The sequence below is a fragment of the Lissotriton vulgaris genome, unplaced genomic scaffold, assembly GCF_964263255.1.
Source record: "Lissotriton vulgaris unplaced genomic scaffold, aLisVul1.2 SCAFFOLD_926, whole genome shotgun sequence".
NCBI classification, from domain to species: Eukaryota; Metazoa; Chordata; class Amphibia; order Caudata; family Salamandridae; genus Lissotriton; species Lissotriton vulgaris.
In genome coordinates this window covers 289,722-311,569 of record NW_028250845.1, presented here as the reverse complement: position 1 = coordinate 311,569, position 21,848 = coordinate 289,722, and the positions used below count along the sequence as shown (strand labels likewise).

Here is a 21,848-nt window from a genome sequence, read left to right as displayed (position 1 = left end):
TACAAATACATGCCAGTTGTGTTTCTATAATGTTACAAATGTTTTCAGTCTGGCTAAGCCTTACCCTTGTTATCCACCTCATCATTCTGTGACTACATACTCAGTAAGTAAATTATGCCAGCGGTGGTTAGAACACTCTACCCTGGCATCTGTGAAACAACATTTTTCCCTCTTATCGAAAGATATTGATTTGGCTGATTTTCTCCTGGGCCCAAGAAATCCGAGAGCCAAGCAATTTCTTTATGCCACTTATAATGAAATCTGAAAACTTTCACAGTTTGAAGCAGCCTTCCATCTGCGTCAAATTGATCAGGCTAATTTAGAAAAAGTCCTTGCTGTAGTGGACAACAGCAGTAACACACTTACTTCAACCATTTGCACCTTAGGCAGTATTGTTCCTTCTGTGATAGATATTGTGCAAAGTGATGTTTCTGTGTTATATCATGGTCAGAATCAGTTACGGTCAGTCATGCAATTTGCTTGGACATTGCAGACACTGAAAATGGGTAAAGTGCTTTGGGATTATTTAAATGCCACTGCTTTATTTTTGCCTTTTAACCTGACTGATAAACAGAGTTTTATGTCCATGAAGGATGCTGTATACACACTGTTACATAGTGAACAATTGGAGCTTTTGCCATTCTCAGTGGCAGAATCAGACTCTGCTGCTTGGTTAATTCTTGGGTTATCACTTTGCCCTTTTCGCTTTTTCAATTCAAATCATGTATGCAACACTTTCCTGTTGGGCGCTTTGGACCACTTGGTAGTTCTTTTTTGCATGAATTGTGGGTCCTGCCCTTTGCTTATCAGTGTCTGAGGAAGGATAAAGAAGTTTTTGTTACAGGGGAGGAGTGTGATTCAACAGTGAGTCACTCTCTTGTGTGCAAACACGTTAAATTGCACGGCGACTGTAAGGTGTCAGTGCCGAATCTTGCTTGCTTTTTAAAAGGGACCCCGGTACCATGCATCACTACTGTTTTTATATTGCTTACTAATGGCAGCTATCTCATATTAAATAATCAAGACTGGTTTGTGGGCGGGAGTCCCATACTTGGTAATAGTTTTCCAGCGTGTAACTTGCTGTAGCAATGTCCTTTTCCCACCCCCATAAGGGAGTTTAGATTCTTCACTTTTCCTTCCATTCTGATTTTGAAAGCAGAGTTCAACAAGTTGTGAAGGCTCAAAGCACTTTTATTCCAACAGGAGGTGGCCCTCACTTCCGCCCGAGAAACATTCAGATTGCAGGTGGCTTGGACCTCGAGTGAGACACAGTCGCTTCCTAATACCAAACTCCCACTTCATTTTGGGGAATTAATCCACCGAATATTTCATGCATCTGAGACGCCAGGCCTTGCACATTTTTTTTAAAGTGTTGATCTGGCCTTGTCTCTTCCTTTCAATCTATATTCGGGGTAATACCAGCTTTTGTTCATTCTTTATTTTCAAGCGTTTTGGCGTATTCCCCAAATATTGCCGCTCGCAGCTGGTGTCCTGCTTCTCCTCTTTGTGCTTCATAATGGATGCACACTTTGTGGCTCTGCACAGGCCAGCCCAGCTGCAACTGTTCCATAATTGCCTCTATGAGGCTTTTGGATACTTGCCTTTAGCAATGATTGGTGTAAGTTACGACTTGATCTTTCGCTTTGCCTACTATACTTGTGTGCAACCAGTGCTTCTATGCAAAAGATGTCCTTTCTCTTGGGCCATGGAACTTTGCTTATTGAACACGTGGTGTCCAATACCTGATATCAGCTGGTTGATAGGTCCCTTAGAGGCGCATAATGAGGCTTGTTCTGTGGATGGTCAAATGACAGGTGCAGCTTTACTTGAAATCTTGGCTCAATGGGATATCTGTGCGACTGCGCAGACTTTCCTACAACGTAGTTTCATTGAATATCACCCAAGTTTCCCACTTCTACTTTTGGATGCTACTGCTTATGAGGAACATGATTGTTGCTTTAACTTACTTAATTGGATATCATTGCTTTTTGCTAACAATGACAAGGAGGAACTATTGGAGGGAATTGCATTTCTTTGCATACGTACCATCATGGATTGGCTGCTTGGGTCGTCACAACTCCACTGTCTGGATTACAGACTCTTTTTTCAAACTCAAAGTGCCTTCTTATTTTTTTCTACAAACGTTCCTGTTTTTCTCTGAATTGGTTTTTTATAATGTTCCTCACAATATTGTGAACACTGCCTGACTTTTGAACTCTGTTTTTGTTCTTCTGTCTATGTCCTAATGACTTACCAGGGGAGTATGGTATATGGGGTTATGTGGCACTTAGATACATTATCAACATTGCTAAGTTAGCATGAGTTTGCTTGCCCAATGCTGCTGCTTTTACTCACGCCTCTGCTAGAGTTTGTTTTCACGTCACTTTGCCTCTGCCCCGCACCTGATAACAGATTGTTTGTCACGTTCTCAGCTTTCCCTTCAATTTTGTATGAACATGATGTGCAAGGTCAATCAACAATGTCTCTTGTTATTCTGTTCTGGTCAGTCCCTATTAGCTAGACAAAACATGTTACCAAGAACTGCAACATGGAAGAATCGTGCTTTGATAGAGCGTTGTTGCATGTTTTTGAAACACACTTGAAGAAAGACGTTACATGGATCTGCGCTCTGCTGTTCCTATGATATAAACCTTTGCACTTAGGCTTTCAGGTAGGGGGTCTGCAAACAACGCCTAGAGATCTTCTGTTATATAAAATAATTCTTACTGCCAAGGGGAGGGTGATTAGGCTTAGTTGTTTTCACAGTCTTTATAAAATGATGGCTCCTTTTGTATTCTATGGTATTGTAACAATGCTTTATGCATTTTGCTGCTGGTCGTGGTTCGCATACTGTTTTATGAATCACTATAGTCAAAATAAACATTTTGAACTTATTTAGTGACTCTGATTACTCTTAACACCACCATCAACTCTTATGGTTTTACCCTCCTGCGCTGAAAATATGTAAATCCCATTGTTCATGACGAGCTCAGCTCGTCATGGTGTACGAAAGGTGTACCTCATGACGAGCTGAGCTCGTCATGAGCGTCGAAGGGGTTAATGTAGACAAGTATGAGAAAGCGAAAGAGTGCCTTGTTCCTGTAACACTGAGGTGAGTCGGGAGTGCTCGTTTTCTGGGTTGTCTAAACATTCGTAGCTTCTTGATATTTGTAGGAGACCGAATGATTCACTATTGCAAGTTGGTTGGGATTTTAGGAACTAATGTGGTAGGAGGTACTCCCCTATTTACTGAGGTCCTGTTTTCTTGTGCATAGTTCTGTGTATGAGCAGAATCCCAGTAACAGTCCAATCTGCAATTCACAGCATGTTTGCAGATGTGTTTCTAGTCTCTCTCAGAACTTGCGCACAGTAGCAGTTTCTAAGCCCGTGGTGGTTGCAAACCTAGCTTTTTCTAGGCCTGTGGTTCTGCTAAGCAGCAGTATAATTAAAGGACAATTCTAGGGAGGCTAACAACCTAAGTAAAATAAATGAGGACTGTCGGCAGGAGCGGCAGGCCTCAAAGTGCTCTTGTTAAAACTAGGGATCTCTAGTTGGCAGAGGTAGCTATCTTTTTCCAAACATGTACACCGCACCAGTTTCGAAAAATAAAGTATCTTTATCTAAACACAACTGGACCAAAACCACAACAATCCAGTATACATGTAGTGAAATAGCAATTCAAAACGGGTATTTCCAAAATGTAGCTTGTAGAAAACATATATCTCTACCTGGACTATAACAACATTGTTACAGCAATAAATCCAAAGTGTGGCTTCGACCACGATTTGCCCGACATCGGTCACAGAGGCTCACGGACCCCCAAACAAGCAGTACCTTTGGAAATTAAGTCTTTGACAATGCACAGCTTTGTGGAGGTGTGGAGTCCATGCCGAGGTCGAGGCCGGCTCCTGAGCTGCCACAGGAGAGTTAAGGCTTTGAGTCCATGAGGAGGTGACGTGTTGAATCCAGGACAGGGGAAGTCGTTGCGTCTGCGGTAAGGCATCTGTTTAGGTGACCATGCAAAGTCGGCAAGTTCGCGGAGTCACCCTCGGCAGTTATCAGTGCCGCGATAACAGGATGCAGGCCTTGCTGGTAATTGAGTCAGTGCAAGTGCTGGCGTTGGGAATGATAATAACTGCAGTTGCTAGCATGTGTCGAAGGGTGTCGGAGGTGTTGTACAAGCCTGGCGGTGCGTCCTGCAATTCACGAGTGGTGCGCCTGGCTTTGGTGCATGTCGCGGCATCACAACAGCAGCACTGACCGCATCAGAGATTAATTTTCTTGCTTCTTTCAAGTTTCGTCCTGCTCCCAACAGCAGGAACAATCTCCAGAGACATAAAACTGGAATAGGCACTGACCGAGTTCTGGGGAGCTGCAGGTGAAGTCTTTGTGTCCCTGAGAATTCAGAACAGTAGACCAGCACACACTGGCCCTTCGAGATTCTTCTTCAAGCAGGTTCACAGCAAAGTTCCAGTCTTTGTCCTTTCCTTGGCAGAAGCAGCAACTGAAGGCCAACCCCACACAGCAAAAGGGGCAGCACTCCTCCTTACAGTTCTCCACTCTTCTCATAGGTAAAGGTTCCACTTATGTCCAGAAGTGATCTAAAGTTTTGAGGTTTAAGATCTACAACATATACCCCATTTTGTCTTTGTTCTTCTTTTTGCAACGTTCTCTATGCCCAGTCCAAACCAGTTCTGTCCTCACTGGTGCAGTATGACCACAGGGGGTGGAGACAGCATTGTACAAGAGAGACAGGCCCTATTCAGTTGCAAGGAAAACTCCTCCTACTACTCTAAATGCAGCCAAGGTCTATTCAGCTCATCTCTGAGCCATCCAGGAGGGACCAGACACACCTCAACCCCCCCAGGGGCTGTCTATACAGTAAATGCACATCCCCAGCCCCTGTCACTCCCAAACCAGACAGTCAATCCACAAACAGGCAGAGGCACACAGAATGGATAAACAAGAAAATGACTACTTTCTAAAAGTGGCATTTTCAAACACATAATTTAAAAACTATATTTACTAAACTTTATTTCTCTGTCTTTTCCCAATGGGAAGTTATACTTGTAATTTGTTACAAACTATCTCACATCCTATCTATGGGGCAGATAGTCTTTCAATGGTGAAAGACCAAATGAGCAGTATTTTACTATCAGGACTTGTATGCAGGTAAAGGCACAGATGCACAGCCTGTGTAATCTTGAGAGTTGGTTGTGCAATAAGTAGAATTACTGTATCAGGTGCTCAGAGGGTGGCGTCTTCCATCACAGACGTTGAGTATCAATGAAACACTATTTAGTTTGTTCTTCTACTATTTAGTTGGTTCATCTACATATTACATCTCTGATTTGCCTTCCTTTTTTAACATTTTCCTTTTTTTAACCTACATTCTTCGGGTTACGTTTCCTTTAACTTCCTTTTTTATCATCTCTTTATCTGGTTGTGATCATTCTTATTAGTTTTTCTTTCATCCGGAGTTAGTTTCCTTTTGCGTTCACTGATCGTATAGTCTTTCGTTGATTTCCTTCCCGTTCCGTACCACGTGATGCAGTTGACACCACGTGATGCGGAAGACTTTAATATACTACACCGTCCGCTTTCTAATCACGTGAACTCCAACCGGGCGTCTTGCAACATCTGATTACAAACTTGAAAATGAATGGAGCAACTTTTGGTAAGAGACTTCGCAGTAGACTTACATGTAGCTTATGCTCCGATATCGGTTGAACATTCTCCTGATATGTTTTTTTCATGTTTTCGTATTCTTAGATACCTGAGACTTCACGTTCTTAACCCAACGTAAGTGCCTACCAATTTTCGCATTGCGCCAACCACCTGTGCACCTTTTCACGTACACTTGACACTTTGGCACTATGTAGTGGTACTTCACCATTCACCGTTATTGGGATATTATGTTTGTCTTTGATGACATGTTACTTTATGTTACTTTATGTTATTTATGATGGTCAAATTTTATGTTTGCAGTGATGCTCCCTGAGGAAGGGCTGTGTTAAGCCCGAAATTCATTGGAGCTGACATGATTGTTGGATCATTTTGAAATGAAGTACTCGAATAAATGAAATGATTAAAAAATGTCATGAATGAAAAATTGAAGAATAAAAACGAAATTCTATTTTGAAAACTCATTGAACTGTGGAGTCATGTGAAGGAACTTTGTTTGAGTGCCATAGGGGAAGCAACCGATGACTCACTATCAGGACTTGTCACACACACCAGTACATGTTCTACCTTTCACACCTGCACCCTGCCCATGGGGGTACATTGGGCCTACCTGAAGGGAGTCGTACATGTAAGAAAAGGGAAGGTTAGTGCCTGGTAAGTGGGTGCACTTGCCCGGTCGATGTGGCAGTTTACAACTGTGTGCACAGACACTGCAGTGGTACGTCTGAGACACAGTTACAGGGCTACTCATGGGTGGCACAATTAGTGTGGCAGGCCCACTAGTAGCATTTGATTTAAAGACCCTGACACACTCAGTACAATTTACTAGGGACTTACCTGTGGATCAAATATGCCAATCATGGATAACCAATTATTTTCATAATTTACAGAGTGCATATGAACTTTAGCGCTGATCAGCAGTGGTAAAGTGCCCAGAGTCCTATAGCCAACAAAAACATGTCAGGTAAAAATAGGAGGAAGACGCAAAAGGTTTGGGGATAACCCTGCAAAAAGGGCAATTTCCAACATGTCTAACTATAGAAAGTGCAGCCACGCAGAACACCCAGTTATGTCATTATGGGCAATGTACCAGTAGTTGTAGTGCTGTATCACCTACAATCACACAACTGCCTACTTTATGCCTCATCTCCAAATCTCTAATGGAAGTCTAATACAAGAATGTAAATTGTGTGTGAAATGCCATTGCTTTGATGCGCAGGCCTACCAAGCAATGGTTAATTAGGAAAAGCAGGTAATTCAATGGGTGAAGTAGGCTGACCCTAAGGGTAGAAAATCTGCCATGTGTGAGAATGCGCAGGAGACTGGAGAATGAGTCAGTCATCTTGAGTTTAATAACGGAGAGAGCAAAATACTTATTTATTTGTCTGTAATCAGGAAACAACTAGTCTCTATATTTGCATAAGCCCTTTGGTAGTGTATACTATATATATATATCCGATACATTGGAAGAACAGACAGCCCATTACCACTAACAGAAAACTAAAAACAGTTATATGACAAAGTATGATGACTTTTGATGAAAACAGTATGATGCAATGAAGTTTAGACAAGCTGTTTTGGGATGTTATTGAATTCTTACTGTTTTCCGACTTCTTAGTTCTTAGGGTAAGAAAACTGCACGATTATTTATTTATTTACTTATTATTTACTTAACAATCAAATGTTTTTTCCTTCGTAACTCTCCCTGCTGCACGTGTCAATGGGTACATCAATGAGCAGAGATTGAACATTAGCCTGCTTAATAATTAATGATGATGTCATTTATTTAACAAAGGTATTTTACAAAGAAGGAGTGGGAGCTGGGACTGCTGTCAGCGAGACTCCAGAAATAGAACGAATCAAACAAACTCAGCAGAATATCAGTGCGGTAAGTGCCCAACAACATTTTGTTATGTTTTCTACCTGTGGCAGTAGCATGTACAGGCAGGCCATGTCTCCTTGTGGTTACTGAGACTACTGGTCAATACATACGTCTTTTCCAAGCGCTCAATGTCTGTTACAGCAATGGTGTTCGTTATTACTTCTCTTGCAGAGTTTACACAGTTTACACAGGGGCGGCTCAAAGCTCATGGCGGCCCTGGGCAGGGAGCATGGGTAGGGGGCCCCGGAGGAACAGCAGGCGTGGAGGCCAGTGAAGAGGGGGGGTCAGGCTGTTTGGAAGTGAAACAGAGTCGGAGGCCACCAAATCCCTGCCAGGGGCCGCCACGCAAATATGTATCCATCCTCACAGGATTATTATATTAAGGATATATACTGGTGCGGTGGCCTCTGGTGTTTGGTGGCCCTGTGCAGGTGCACAGCTTGCACATGCCTAAGGCCGCCCCTGCAGTTTCTCATGTTACACATGCTTCTTTTGGATCGCACTATTTTGGATTGTACTAAATAACTTTAGCAGCGAAACGAAGTCAATTGGTATCAGTAACACATGTATTTATGTTATCACTATCAGCGTTAGACAATATTTATTAGATAAGTGGTTCTCTGCTAATCAATAGAGCTCTTCAATCTAAAAATGTACCATACCACATTTCTGGGATCAGTGCTGGAAAATGGACAACTTGCGGCAGGCTTTCAGATACAGCACTCACACAAAAAGAGTTACTCTGAAATCCTGATTTGCCATTTTTAATATTTGAACGGATTTAAGAGCTTTAATTAGGTTAGTTACTTCTCAAATTCTAGGTAAGTTCCCTTTATTTTCAAAAGTGAATTTACTAATTGTAATGGTGAGTTTCAAAGTGTGATAAAAGTGCTATCTATGTGTCGTCCTTTTCGATCATTTCCTTGTAGGTGGCAGTGGGTCTTGCTAAACAGGCAAAATTGCCACATAGCTTTTGCTACTTCATGCCGCTTGATGAGATACCTTGTATTTGACATTCTACTACAGCCATGCCCAAGCTGGTGGTCAGGAGAGGGTCTATATTCCAAACTACAATTGTGTCTGCACCCTCAACCCCGTTTTAGCCTCATTGAAAGATCCACTCTTCATATATCTTTGTTCCTGGTGCCCTTGATGGAGGCATTGTTGCCTCTTCTGTAGTGTATAGAATGAGACTGCTTGACTTTCAAGATACACTAGCCTTGCAGGGCTAACCGTCACAGGATTTGTAGAGTCTGCTTGAGAAAACAGTATGGCAGTTTTCTCCTCACATATTTTCAACCAGATCGTTGGAGAATCGTGGAATAATACTAGGCATTACTGTCAATCAATTAATCAATAATTACTTTATTCGATTGTATTTAAAAGTACAATAAAATATTCAAACAAAAAATTGTAAAAACAGCAAAAAATGTCATTTTGTAAATACATTCCAGTTCAATGTCAAGCATAAGCAAAATACACTGCTATTAAAAAGCTCGCCACATAGCAACAGACAGTAGAATTTTCCAAAAATTGTAAATATAAAAGAGCAGGTCTTGCCTGTTTGAAATTCAAATGTGCAAATAAAGGGCGTATATACTGGGCATATATACTTTTGGAGTAAATTGGCCCATTTAGGGAAAATTAATACAATGTGTAAAGTGTTGAGTGCAGAAGACCCATTACAAGAATATACAGGAACATTGTGTTGCCTATGCCATCCTACCACAAGCTGCGGGAACATATTCAGTCTAAAGTATGTTAAAATTCTTCTATGGTTCACGTACATATCCAGAGTTTGATACAGTTCCATTCTTTCACTTCTTTTGACCATTGTATAATGTATTCTAGAGCATTTACGCTGGGAGTCTTGCAATCTTGATTCTTTGAGTATGCTCTAAAAATACTTTCTTAACTTCTGTAATAACTGGTTTAGTTATTTTCTCTGGTGACTTAAAAACATGCAATAAGCCCAAATAAGACAGGGTAGTTTTTAAATGACTCAGCCATGGTATACGATAAGTAAAATTCAAAGATAAGTCAATCTCTTACTATAAGTCTATTAACATACAATTCTTTTTTAGTCCATATTGAACACCATAGTAGTATCCTGTGCCAGCGTATATAGTCATATATGAACCTGCCAGTATCGCTTCATGAACTTTTTCAGACGGGACATTCTGTGCGATGCGTAACAGTTTTCTTAGGTATTTATTTGCTGCTGTTTGTATTAATATAGAATATTTTATAACCCCAGATTTCTGTCCTGTAGGTTACAGCAGGGACACACTTAGCATAGTAAAGGTGTAATATGGACTTTATGTGACTGTGACCTAGTCGCCTAGAGAAAGCATCAATGCTATGAGCCGACCTAATAAAGGTTTGAGTGTTTGATTTCAATAAGGGCGCCCAGGGCAGCCTATCTGTCATCCACCTTACCATTATTGTTATTCTTTATCACAAATGTTCTAGTCTTGGTGCCTCTAGGTCCTATAGTCATGGTATATGATATGGTAACATTTATTCTTAGACCCATATTTTCCATATATTTATAGAAATGGTTCAGTAAAGATTGCAAGCCAATAGCTGTCCGACAAATAAAGACAGTATCGTCCGCGTACAGCAAGGTGGGTACTGTCCTGCGTCCTATCCTTGGGACGTCTTTACAGTTATCCCTAAAAAATGGATATAATTGATTTATATATGATTTAATTGATTTATATATAAAAGCAAAAGAAAAGGAAAGGAGCTAAAATACAAACCAGCCTAAAGTGCTTAGTGCATTCTCCTGATGGGCCAATTCTTACCCTTGCCTTGAGCCCCATATTTAGGTTGTGCAAAAGTGCAACTAAAGCTTCACCCATCCTCATGTCCCTCAGCATAGCCCATAGCTCGGATCTTACCACCGTGTCAAAATAAATCTGTGCTGAGGTCTATGAAGGCTTAGTATATTCTTTCATTTTTAGGCACCGTATACTTGCTCTCTATCAAATATAGATTCAAATTCTGTTCAATCTTGCCATGTCCGGGCATCAATCCATTCTGTATATCAGATACTATATTGTTATCATTTTCCCAATCTAATAAACGCCTCAATAAAACCCTACCCAATACCTTTACTTCTGCATCTATCAGAGAGATCGGACAGAAGCAAGCTGGGTCTGTACGGTTCCCCTTTTCAAAAACGGGTATTATGATTGATTGATTCGACGAGACTGGAATATGATCACAGGCTGCTGCATTCAATTGTTGTGTAACCAGGTGTGCCCAAAGATCTCTACATGATTTAAAAAGGTCCCCAGGAACCTCATCAGGGCCCAGAGCCTTCCCTGCTGACAATTCCATTATACTCATCTTTTCTAATTAAAAGTGAGCTGTATTTTTTATAATAGGTCAGGAGGTTGAAGTATATTCCCAATCTCCAGTTTATATGCAACCAACATGCTTTTCCCATGTCTGCACAGGTATAGTAACACTTAAGTCTACTGTTGTGCCCTCAATATATAAAGGCTGATTTACTACCCTCCAGAAGTCAGCACTATTCCTTGTGTCGCAGGCTTCTTTAACCTTATCCCATGCGTCTCTCTTCAGGGCACCCAATCTTACCTTACAAGCTAGTTCATATGCCTACCTGGCCGTCTTAACTGCGTATCTCAGCCTTGGTTTAGACTTTATTGCTATCATCAAGTCTTTATGGGCCTTTGAGCAGTTCTTGTCAAACCATTTAGGTTCTGAGCTAATAACTTTAACATTATGTCAGGTCAAGGCTCAGTGAATCTCTTTGCAGATGTTAGAAAAAGAGTCTAACATGGACAAGTCATTTTTCTTCATTCAGACAGACCATACAATCACTACTGCACTTCTTGACCAGATTCCTTAACAATTCCACCTGAAGGTCCGGTAATGACTAACCACAATGCCTAACTGACTCTTCGTGCTACAGCAACTGGCAATGTAAAATCTTCACTCCATGCTACAGCAATGACAGCCCACAGGGGCCACCCATGACACTCTCCCTTCTCCACTCCACCCCTTCCACCGAGAATCAATCTCTTCTAGCTGGAATTTGAGAATGTAACTTTTTTTCAGTGGGAATAGCCTGATCCCTGTACTTAACCCTTGCTCAATTTAAAAATTGCTTTTCTCTGGTTTTGCTGATTTGATTTTTGTTCTAATATCACTTTGTTTATTAAAATGTACTATATTTTTCTAAATTGGTTTCGTGTTTTTCCTTGTGTTGTGTTTTCGGTTCATTACTGTCGGTGTGTTGTATACATACTTGATGTTTTGCCTCTATGTTAAGCCTGACTGTATTATAGGATTAATCACAGATTAATTCAGTGATTTTTGTCGTTCACCCTGACAAAGATTGTCCTTGTTGAGTTGTATTTGTGCAGTGCCACTGAGTGACATTTATCTCTCCACGTTTACTATTAATTGAATTGTAGTGATGCTATTTTTAATGCATGATTGCATCTTTTGTGATTGCACCCAAATAAAGATGTATTTATTTATTATAAAACAAACCAAATGAATAATATCCCCTACTTCTTTCCATTAGTTTTCTGCTATGATACTCTTAGGTTCACCTATTGAGATTTCGGCCCTATTCCTTTTCTGATATAAACAAATTATATACGATCTCATTTACTGATAATATTTCCGTGTGGCTTACCCCATTCTCTCTCACACCCTCTCTGTTTCTCCACTGATCATACATATCAGTCTCATTTATAATTGTACGTCCAGCACCTTTCTGAAATTCAGATTAAGCTGGAATTCCTCTTTTTGATCAAAGAAACAGATACACCAGTAATTAAAGCTTGGCTCCCCTAAATGAATCAGAATATCTTTAAAACACTAGCTGATGCCAACAATTCCTGTTTACTTTTATTTATAAGAAAATGGTACTGGCTCTCTTACTCTTGATGAAACTGACTGTTTCTTGCTAAAACCTACTTCAGAAGAGCAGTTTAAGCCATAGTTTTGTTGCACTTGAATAGACGCTACAACTTGCTCTATGGTCTACGCAACCGCCAAAAAAGTATCCGTGCTATGGCTTCTTGTCTCTTCAAAGCTCTGAAGAGTTTCAACCATATTATCCGCTATGGGAAATCCTAGTGCCTCATTCACTACATGAGCACTATCATACAAGACCGGCCGAATTGTCAGCCATGCATACTAGGCTGAGTAAAAAACACCTCAGGTGTATGGCACCTTAAGAGAATCCACAACACCATCAAACTGTAAACACAAAATGAAGAAAAAGAAGCATCACAATGCCCAAATCAAACTTTATCCATGTATGTTGCATGTCTCTAACACACTCATCATCAGTATCTAAACTGTCCTTATTTTCCTGCACTGTAGAAAAGATTTGAAGACTCACTTCTTCAGAGAACATTCTCTACACAGTAGATTTCACCTCTACCAAAAAGGATTCTGAATTTCATTTTACGGCTCATGTACAACACTATGTTGCTGTCTATCCAGTCTTGTGATGCACACATACATATATATATGTAAACATCAAATAAATACCCTTTCATGTCTGCTTTTCTATCAAAGTTTTTAAGCATTGGATTAGCATAGTGCCATCCACACCGAGATAGACAGGGACAAAGTCTTTTGCCATTTCTACAGCAAAGTCTTTAAGCATAGGATTAGCACAATGCTGTCCTTGCCGAGCTGTAAAATGATAAAAGCCATTTATCACTCCAGGCACACTATTGCAGCTTTGAATTGGTAAAATACCAACTAAGCCAACCTGAAATGAGTCAAAGCAACCACTAACACAGTGTATCACTCTAATTACAGCTCTTCAGAGAGGTATTGGTTTGTTCTGACACAAGGGAGCACCCATTAAAAGTAAAAAAATACCTTTTCAGGCATAGAGTGACAAATAAATTATGCAAAAAAGAAGCAGAGAACTCTGGGTAGTTCTCAAGTTTAGGTGGAAAAGCAGCTCCTGTATAAAGCACTCTTAACACCAGCGACACTCTAGATCTGCTCACCTCAAATGTCTGCGTTTCTATCAAAGTTTTTAAGCATAGGATTAGCACAGTGCCATCCATGCCCAGATAGAAAGGGACAACGTATTTTGCCATTTCTACAGCGAAGTCTTTAAGCATAGGACTAGCACAGTGCTGTCCTTGCCGAGCTGTAAAATGACAAAAGCCATTTACCACTCCAGGCACAATATTACAGCTTTGAATTTGTAAAATACCAACCAGACACACCTGAAATGAGTAAAAGCAACCCCTGACACAGTGTTGCACTCTAATTAGGGCTCCTCAGAGAGGTATAGTTTTGTCCAGACACTAGGGAGCACTCAGTACAAGTCAAAAAAATACCCTTTCCAGCAAAGAGTGACAAATAAATCATACAAAAAAAGAAGCAGAGAACTCTGGGTAGTTCTCAAGTTTAGGTGGAAAGCAGCTCCTGTATAGAGCACTCTCAACACCAGCGACACTCTAGATCTGCTCACCTCAAATGTCTGCTTTTCTATCAAAGTTTTTAAGCATAGTATTAGCACAGTGCCATCCTTGCCGAGATAGAAAGGGACAAAGTATTTTGCCATTTCTACAACAAAGACTTTAAGCATAGGATTATCTCGACGTGGATGGAACTGTGTTAATCTAGAGTGTCGGTCGGTTAATGCCTGGTCCATGATCGACCACAACCGACCTCAGGTATCATAGTGCATCAAGAATGTGGGGTGTAATATCTAGAAGACCGGATTGCCATTGCACCCCTATTAAAGTGGATTGCGGTTTGGAGGAATCCGGAATTGGAGGTGAACCATGAGATCCTGAGGGACTGTCTTACTTTAGAACATTGGGAATCCATTCCATGGCTAAAATATGTTAAAAAACTTGCAGCCTCACTAGGTCGCCCAGAATTATTTGATGAGCCATCCAAACTGGTTAAGGGAGACATGAAATGGGTCAAGATCGCATTCAGGCTGCATAAAGGGATGGATAGAGAAGGCTATGAGTTGACTAAGTCAACCGTGAGAGCACATCAGTTAGTTGTAACAACAGACCATGACCTAGAACCATATCTGAAAGTTGTTAATAATGCTAATCACAGATATCTACTAACCAAGTTTAGGTTGAATAAACTTCATCTCCTTCTCTCTGGGCGCCCATGTTGTACCAAGGCATCAGAATTAGAATTGTATACTTGTGATGGATTTTCGATAATGGACACTGCTCACTTCATGTTCTTTTGTGGTTATTTTACGGACATTCAGAAAAAATTCATTGTACCCCTACTAAAGGATAAAGGGTTTAGACAATTGAAACCGGCCCTATTGTATCTTCAGCTACTGTCCAATACCTGGGAAATCACTAATGTTGCTACATTTTTAACCTTAGCCATGAGACTAAGGAAAAACTAGTTAGTTTTAGATAAAAGTCTTGCATGGTCTATTTTTAGAGTTTGTAAATAATGAATTTTAAGCTAATTGGATGATCTGTATGCTTTTTAAATTTGCACATGAATTTGGTATATATTCTGTATAGTTTTTATCTTTTTTATATATTTTTTTGCTGTCTGTTAACTATATTGTAATTTGGTACCTCGGCCCTTCTTTTCTTTGGGACTTTGTATACTTTTGTGGTTTTTGTTATGAACCGAATAAAGTATTTCTGACTGACTGACTGGCCTGGTCCATGATACCGATCTCTTCTATCAATGTGATCTTGATATAGAGTTGTGTATTGTCTGCATACATGTGGAAGGAGATGTTTGCCTGTTGTCATATTTCTGTTAGTGGTTCTACGTAAAGATTGAATAGAGCAGGGGATAGTGTTGGACCCTGTGGTTCTCCAATAAGATTTCAGGATGATGCCGATAGTGTTTGGTTCAATATGAATCTTTGCAATATGTTCTCCAAGAAGGATCTAAACCAGTCTAGGACTGTACCCTCTAAGCCCATTATTTCCTTCAGGCATTCTAGGATTTTGGCATGGTCAAAAGTTGTTAAGGTCTGAGGGGCTCTCTGTCGTTTTCTTTTAAGATTGGAATGACTTGTCCTGTTTTTAAGCAGTCAGGTAGTGAGCCTTGCAATAGTGAAGTATTAATAATCTTTGTCTATGAGGGAATGACCAGATGGTTTATTGAAGACCAACAGTTTGCATATAGAGGATCGTTAAAATGATTATTTGGTTTTATGGTCGAAATCATTTTAGCATTGTATGGCTTGAATTCTGACCATAAAGAATTATTTTTAGGCATTTTCAGAGTTGGTTGATATTGAGGCTTAGCTGGGGTGTTCTTTTTGATCAAAGGGATCACTGCACCCTTTTTGAGCCCTACTTCTACGGATTTGGCTTTGGCTGTAAAGAAGGAGGAGAATTCTTTGCTGCTTATGTTCAGTTTTGGAGCTATAGGTGTGGATTTCTCTGTTTTGTTGGATTGATCTTTTAGCAGTTTGAAAAGTTTCCTTTGTCTGTTTTTTGCATTATCCAGTTCTTTTCTAAAGAAGTATGTTTTTGAATTTAGAATACTTGTATTGTAGGCATTTCTGGCCTGTCTTATTTGGATTAGATGGGGTCAAGATGGGTGTTGTTTCCATTTCCACTCTGTGAGTCTGATTCAAACATGGCAAATAGAGAGCTCCCCCTGCAGTGGTTAAGTTACAGGGTAAGACTTCTACTTTGATTACTAACTTTTAAACCAGCGCAATGGGGGCATTGACAAATAAATTAACACTGTTGAAGACCGACTTGTAAATTGCCATGAGACTTTGTGAAAATTACAAAGTAATTTATCATTATGTATATCTTAACCAGAAGGAACACCAGGGCAGCTGGGCCTGATGTGGGCTTTGAGGTTAATTGTTGTGTTCAAAGCAATTACCAATCTATTACCCCTAATTCCTCTTCTGACTCACTTTCCCAAGCATAAAAAGACAACAGGACCTGCTTCCAGAGCATTGGGAAATAGTATTTATTGAGGGGTGGTAGCTGTTCATGAACTGTTTAAACAAACTAATCAAAGGGTAGAGCTACTAAACCCCCTTCTGTTAACTCAGAGGAACTTAGTGCCCTACTAAATTCCATGCATGGTTTAGAACCTTTAGTCAAGCATTCTTTGAACACATTATCTTTGAGGTTCGCTCTAGTGGAACAATCTACTGCCACCTTTCTAGAAGTATTGAAATCACACTTTACTTCTAGCTTTGATTGCCATAATGTAGCTAGAGCTCCGCCTCCTTGTACTGTAAATTATACGTCACACCAACATTTTATGGGATAGCAGATTACACAACTGGCCTCTTGGAATGTCACCACCCTTTCACTGATCATCCCTAATGATAATTCGATCATATCAACAGACAAGCAACCCACCAGACACTTTCCTCTTGTCAATCTCTATATTAATGCTCTCTCACATGACATACTGAATATACTTATCCAATTGGATTATGAAGTTGAAGTTATATGCTGCTGCAAAGGGAAAGAGGTTTTTATTCCTTTTGGGGTGACAACTTCAATGTCCATTTGTGTCACTGGCCATCTAAAAAGTCTGTGTTATGGTGGGCACACATGATATGGATCAATCCTATTTTATACACAATATTTATGGGGCTAAATTGAATGATTTGATGTTTAAATATTATTATAGTTTTACTAATGAGTCATTTGAATTGTACATTCAATGGTAGAGGTTCTAATATTGTCATTGATTATATCCTCTCATCACACAAGTTTTGCACACTGCTATCTAATTTCACTCCTCACTCAATTTTAATGAGCGATCATTATCCTCAGAGTGTTAATGTTAATAGGTTATAAGGTGGTGGCTCACATCTTACCGCCACTGGTGAGCACTGTTCTAACAAAGTGCTCTAGTTATGGTAGCCCTCCCTTAATTCAGGGCAAATTGACCTAGCCGATTGTGAGGACGCCAAATAAGAGCGCAATTTCTAAACTCCAGAAAGTGACTAGTAGCACCTTCCACCGTCCTCACCTCCTCACAATCCAATAGGTATATAGATGGCCAATATATTTAATTACAGAGACAGGGACCATTATTTCCCCACTTTGTCTGCCACCTTTTTAAGCTCGACATAAACTGGAAAGATCACATTAAATATTTTGCAGCATCTGGTTGACACTTGATTTTATGGGGTCTTTAGTTGTCCAAGCAGGCACCCTTCCTTCCAGTCAGGGTAAGAGGACTACACTTCATAAAATAACCCCTGCACATAACACACATTAATACAGTGAAAACACTACAAAAGGCCACCAAATCAGTTTTAGACAAATAGCCAATACTTATCTGTGTAAAACAAGCCAAAACTATAAACATCCAACGTACAGTAATCAAAATCTGAATATTGCAAAAATAGACTTAAAATACAGTTCCTTGAAGTGGATAGCTCTTTCCGGTGCATACACAGTATTGTGAGCAAACAAATCCAACAGTTCAGGTGAACCCCGGCATCCCGAGCCATATCCAGTGTCGGGAAGACCTGCAAACAGTACCTTTGAAATGCAGGGTGTTGTGAAGCTGGCGATGAGCTCTGAAGAGGCGGTTTCATCAGGTTTTGGAGGTCGGTGCATGGGTCATCGGACCCTTGAAGTCACACGTGTTGCAGAGCAAACTCCTTGAGGTTGAAGTCAGGAGCGCTGATGTCAGCAGGCATCAAGGCTGTGGTGTAAAGTGCAGCGATGCACAGTGTGTTGCCCTCAAGACAAGGTGCATGCAGCTACTCTGTGATGGCTTCCAGCTGCGTTGGTGAGACCAGGGCTTCAGTGCGAAGTGGAGCAGGTCTCTCTGTGGTGCTGGCAGGTCACGGTTGAAGCGCTGTTGTCAGTAGACGATCTGGAGTTGATGACACCAGGGTTGATGTGCCAAGGTTGCAGCATGGGAGGGCATGGAGCGGCATCATTGGGGATTCCAGGTGGCGGTGTGAAGTGAGGCACTGCTGGGTGTGGTGCCCAAAGATCACTGTTCAAGCAGCGGCTCATTAATGGTGTCAGTGAGACCAGAGTTGCGGTGCGCACTGCAGCAGTGCTTGTTGTGGTGCCAACAGGTCACTGAGCCGGCAGCGGCGTTGGGTTGGGTTGGACTTGTTAGTTGTGAAACTGTGTCGTGTGGATGTGTGTAGTGGAATTAAGTGGTATGAGAGCAGTTGTATTATGTGGATAGTAATTATGTTTTTTTGTGTATTGGAATTATTTGGAGTGGCACTGTGTGTAATGGATTATAAATATGTGGAATGGTATTTTGTGTTGTGGGGTTTCATGTAGTGGAGTTTAAAGAAGACACTGTTAAATTGATTAATTGTATTAAAAAAAGAACTAACAAAAAATGTCTTCTCGTTTTTTTGTCCTTGCAATGATGGCAACCTCTTACTGCCTGTTGTAATACTTGTTTATTATAGCTTTTTGTTGTTTTGAATGGAAGGACATAATCAATGGGAGGGTTGAGATTGAGAAATAGTATCTGAATTATAATACTAGCAGTGGACGGGCACGAGGAGAAAATCAACAGATGCCAGATTTCGAGTGCACACAGAGGTGGTGCTAAGTAATGCTGAAGTGGGGCTGAGGTGGTGGTGTGCTGGTGTGCTGGTGCAGATGTGATGCTGAATGATACTCAGGTGATGTAGAGTTGGTGCTGAGTGACGCACTGGTTACGTGGAGGTGGTGGTGTGAGGTGGTGCTGAGTCGATACTGTGTTGAGGTGATGCTCTGCTGATGCTGGTGATGGACTGATGTGGAAATGGTGCTGTCCTGATGTTTACTTTGTGATGTGTTGATGCTGAGGTGGTGCTGCGCTGGTGCTGAGTTGGTGGTAAACTGATGAGGAGTTGTTACTGAGGTGATGATGAGGTGGTGCAGAGTGATGCTGAAGTGATGGTTCATGCTAAGGTGGTGGTGCTACACTGGTGCTCAGGTGGTGCTGAGTGATGTTGAGTTGGTGCTGTGCTGAGGTGATGCTGTGCTGATCTTGAAGTGGTGTAGTATCGGTGCTGGGTTCCTTCTGTGGTACGGCTGATTTACTGGTGAGTTGGTGATGTGCTGGTTGTGGTGCACTGATATGGAGATGGTGTTGTGCTGATGCTGTGGTGGTGCTGCACTGGTACTGGGGTGGTGCTGAGTAAGTATGGGCGAATTTTGCGAATCTCGCGTTCGCGAATTTTGCGGATTTGCGAACTCGCAATCCGCAAAATCCGCGAATTCTCGCGAATGTGCGTATTTTTTTTTAATGTTCGCACGGGTTTCTGCAAGTTCGCGAAGGTTTTGTACAATTTCGCAAATTGCGAAATTGTACAAAACGCGTGCGAACTTGCAGAAACCCGTGCGAACACAATGTGCCCAGTAGGGTATGTGCCTCTTGTGTGAATAAAAGGTCAGAGAAAGATCAGTTCAGCAGATGAAGAGAAAGAAGCTCCTGGTCACAGGAACAGCACGGGTATTGCGCTCGTGAAAGTCAAGGATGCAAAGCCTATCCAGCATCACAGCTGATTTTCCACTGTAGATTTGGGAAGAAGGCACACCTGTCCAGCCTCGACGACGCTCACGATTGTTTTTGGGCTAATGAATGAGTCACTGAATTTGAGCATCAACTAGTTCGAGCGACCATGTGTGTGTTACTATGCAATCGCCCCGAAGGGCGCAGGGGTCCCTTGAGTGAGCTGCAGACCTGTGCCCAGCCATGCAACTATTTTACAATGGCGCCAGCAAGCTGCCAGCGCCGTTGTAAAATAGTTACAAAGTTAGCTTGCACAGGAAGCACTTAGATAAAATAAAGCAGCACCTGCTTCATTGTATCTAGTGGTTCCTGTGCAAGCTAATTTTGTAACTATTTTACAACGGCGCTGGCAGCTTGCTGGCGCCATTGTAAAATAGTTGCATGAGTGGGAGTTCAACTTTTGAACCCGTTACGTTCGTGGATTTTTTTTGCGGATTTTGCGGGAAATCCGCAAAATTCGCGGATTGCGGATTTCCCAAAAATCCGCAAAATCCGCGAGCGTAACGGATTTCCCGCTCACACTTAGTGCTGAGTCATGCTGATGTGGACCTGAGTCATGCTGAGGTAGTACTTCTCCACTGGTGCTCAGGTGGTGTTGAGCTAATGCTGAGTTGGTGCTAAGTGATGCTGGTGTGGTGTTGTGCTGAGGTGGTGGTTCACTTATGTGGCAATGGTGCTGTGTTAAAGTGGAGGTGGTGTGGTGCTGGTGCTGAGGTGGTACTGCTCCAATGCAGAGTTGGTGTTGCACTGACACGGAGGTGGTGGTGTGTTTATGCTGAGGTGGTGCTGAGTGATGCTGTGGTGGTGCTGAGTGATGTTACCTTGTGTTGAGTTGCTGCTGTGTTGAGGTGATGCTGTGCTGATGCAGAGGTGGTGCTGCTCTAATGCTTAAGTGACGCTGCATGGGTCCTGAGTTGCTGATAAGGTGGACCTGCGCTGGTGGTGGTGCACTGATGCAGATTTTGTGCTGTGCTAATGCTGACATGATGCTCTGCTGATGTTGATGTGGTGCTGCACACTGAGGATGTAGTGCTGTGCTGATGCAGAGGTGGTTTAGCACTTGCTCTGAGGTGGTGTTGCACTGATGAGGAAGCAGTGTGGTGCTGATGCTGGTGGTGTGCTGGTGCAGATGTGATGCTGAATGATACTCAGGTGGTGCTGAGTGATGCTGAGGTAGTGTGTGGTGGTGTGGAGGTGATAATGAGTGTCACTGAGGTGGTTCTGAGTGATGCTGAGGTGGTGTTGAGTGATGCAGTGGTGGTGCTGAGTAAATGTAAATGTAGGTGTATTTATATAGCGCAACCTGTCACCCAAAGGGCATCCTGGCGCTTGCCTAGGGAACCCGTCCTGGTATTCTCCTGTGAGAGGCCCCAGCAGGGTGTCCACAGGGTGAAAGCCAGGCATCCCGCCCGTGGGGCCGTTGTGGAGATTAAGCAAGCTATTGCCCAGAGTTGCAGAGTGAGACCCCGTGAGTCGAGTAGGCACCGGAGCGAGAATTGTCGAGGCCGTGGAATTTTGAGCCCGAGACCCGCTGAGGCGGGGAATCGAACCCTGGTCCACGGTCGATCCCAGCTTCCGGGTCTGCCGCCTCTAACCACTGAGCCACACTTCTCCTGAGTGATGCTGTGGTGCTGAGGGATGCAGATATGGTGGTGCTGCACTGGTGCTGAGTTGGTGCTGTGTTGAGGTGATGCTCTGCTGATACTGGTGGTGCACTGATGTGGAAATGGTGCTGTGCTGATGTTTGTGTTGTGATGCGTTGATGCTGAGGTTGTTCTGCGCTGATGCT

General features: G+C 41.9%; 1 protein-coding gene across 1 annotated transcript in view; it reads left to right on the top strand.

Moving 5' to 3' along the window:
* LOC147663099 (nebulette-like) overlaps positions 1-21,848 on the top strand; it is a 348,425-nt gene that overhangs the window by 196,795 nt on the left and 129,782 nt on the right. Inside the window, 1 exon segment of the mRNA XM_086950681.1 lies at positions 7,481-7,573. Coding sequence (XP_086806807.1) covers positions 7,481-7,573 — 93 coding nt within the window.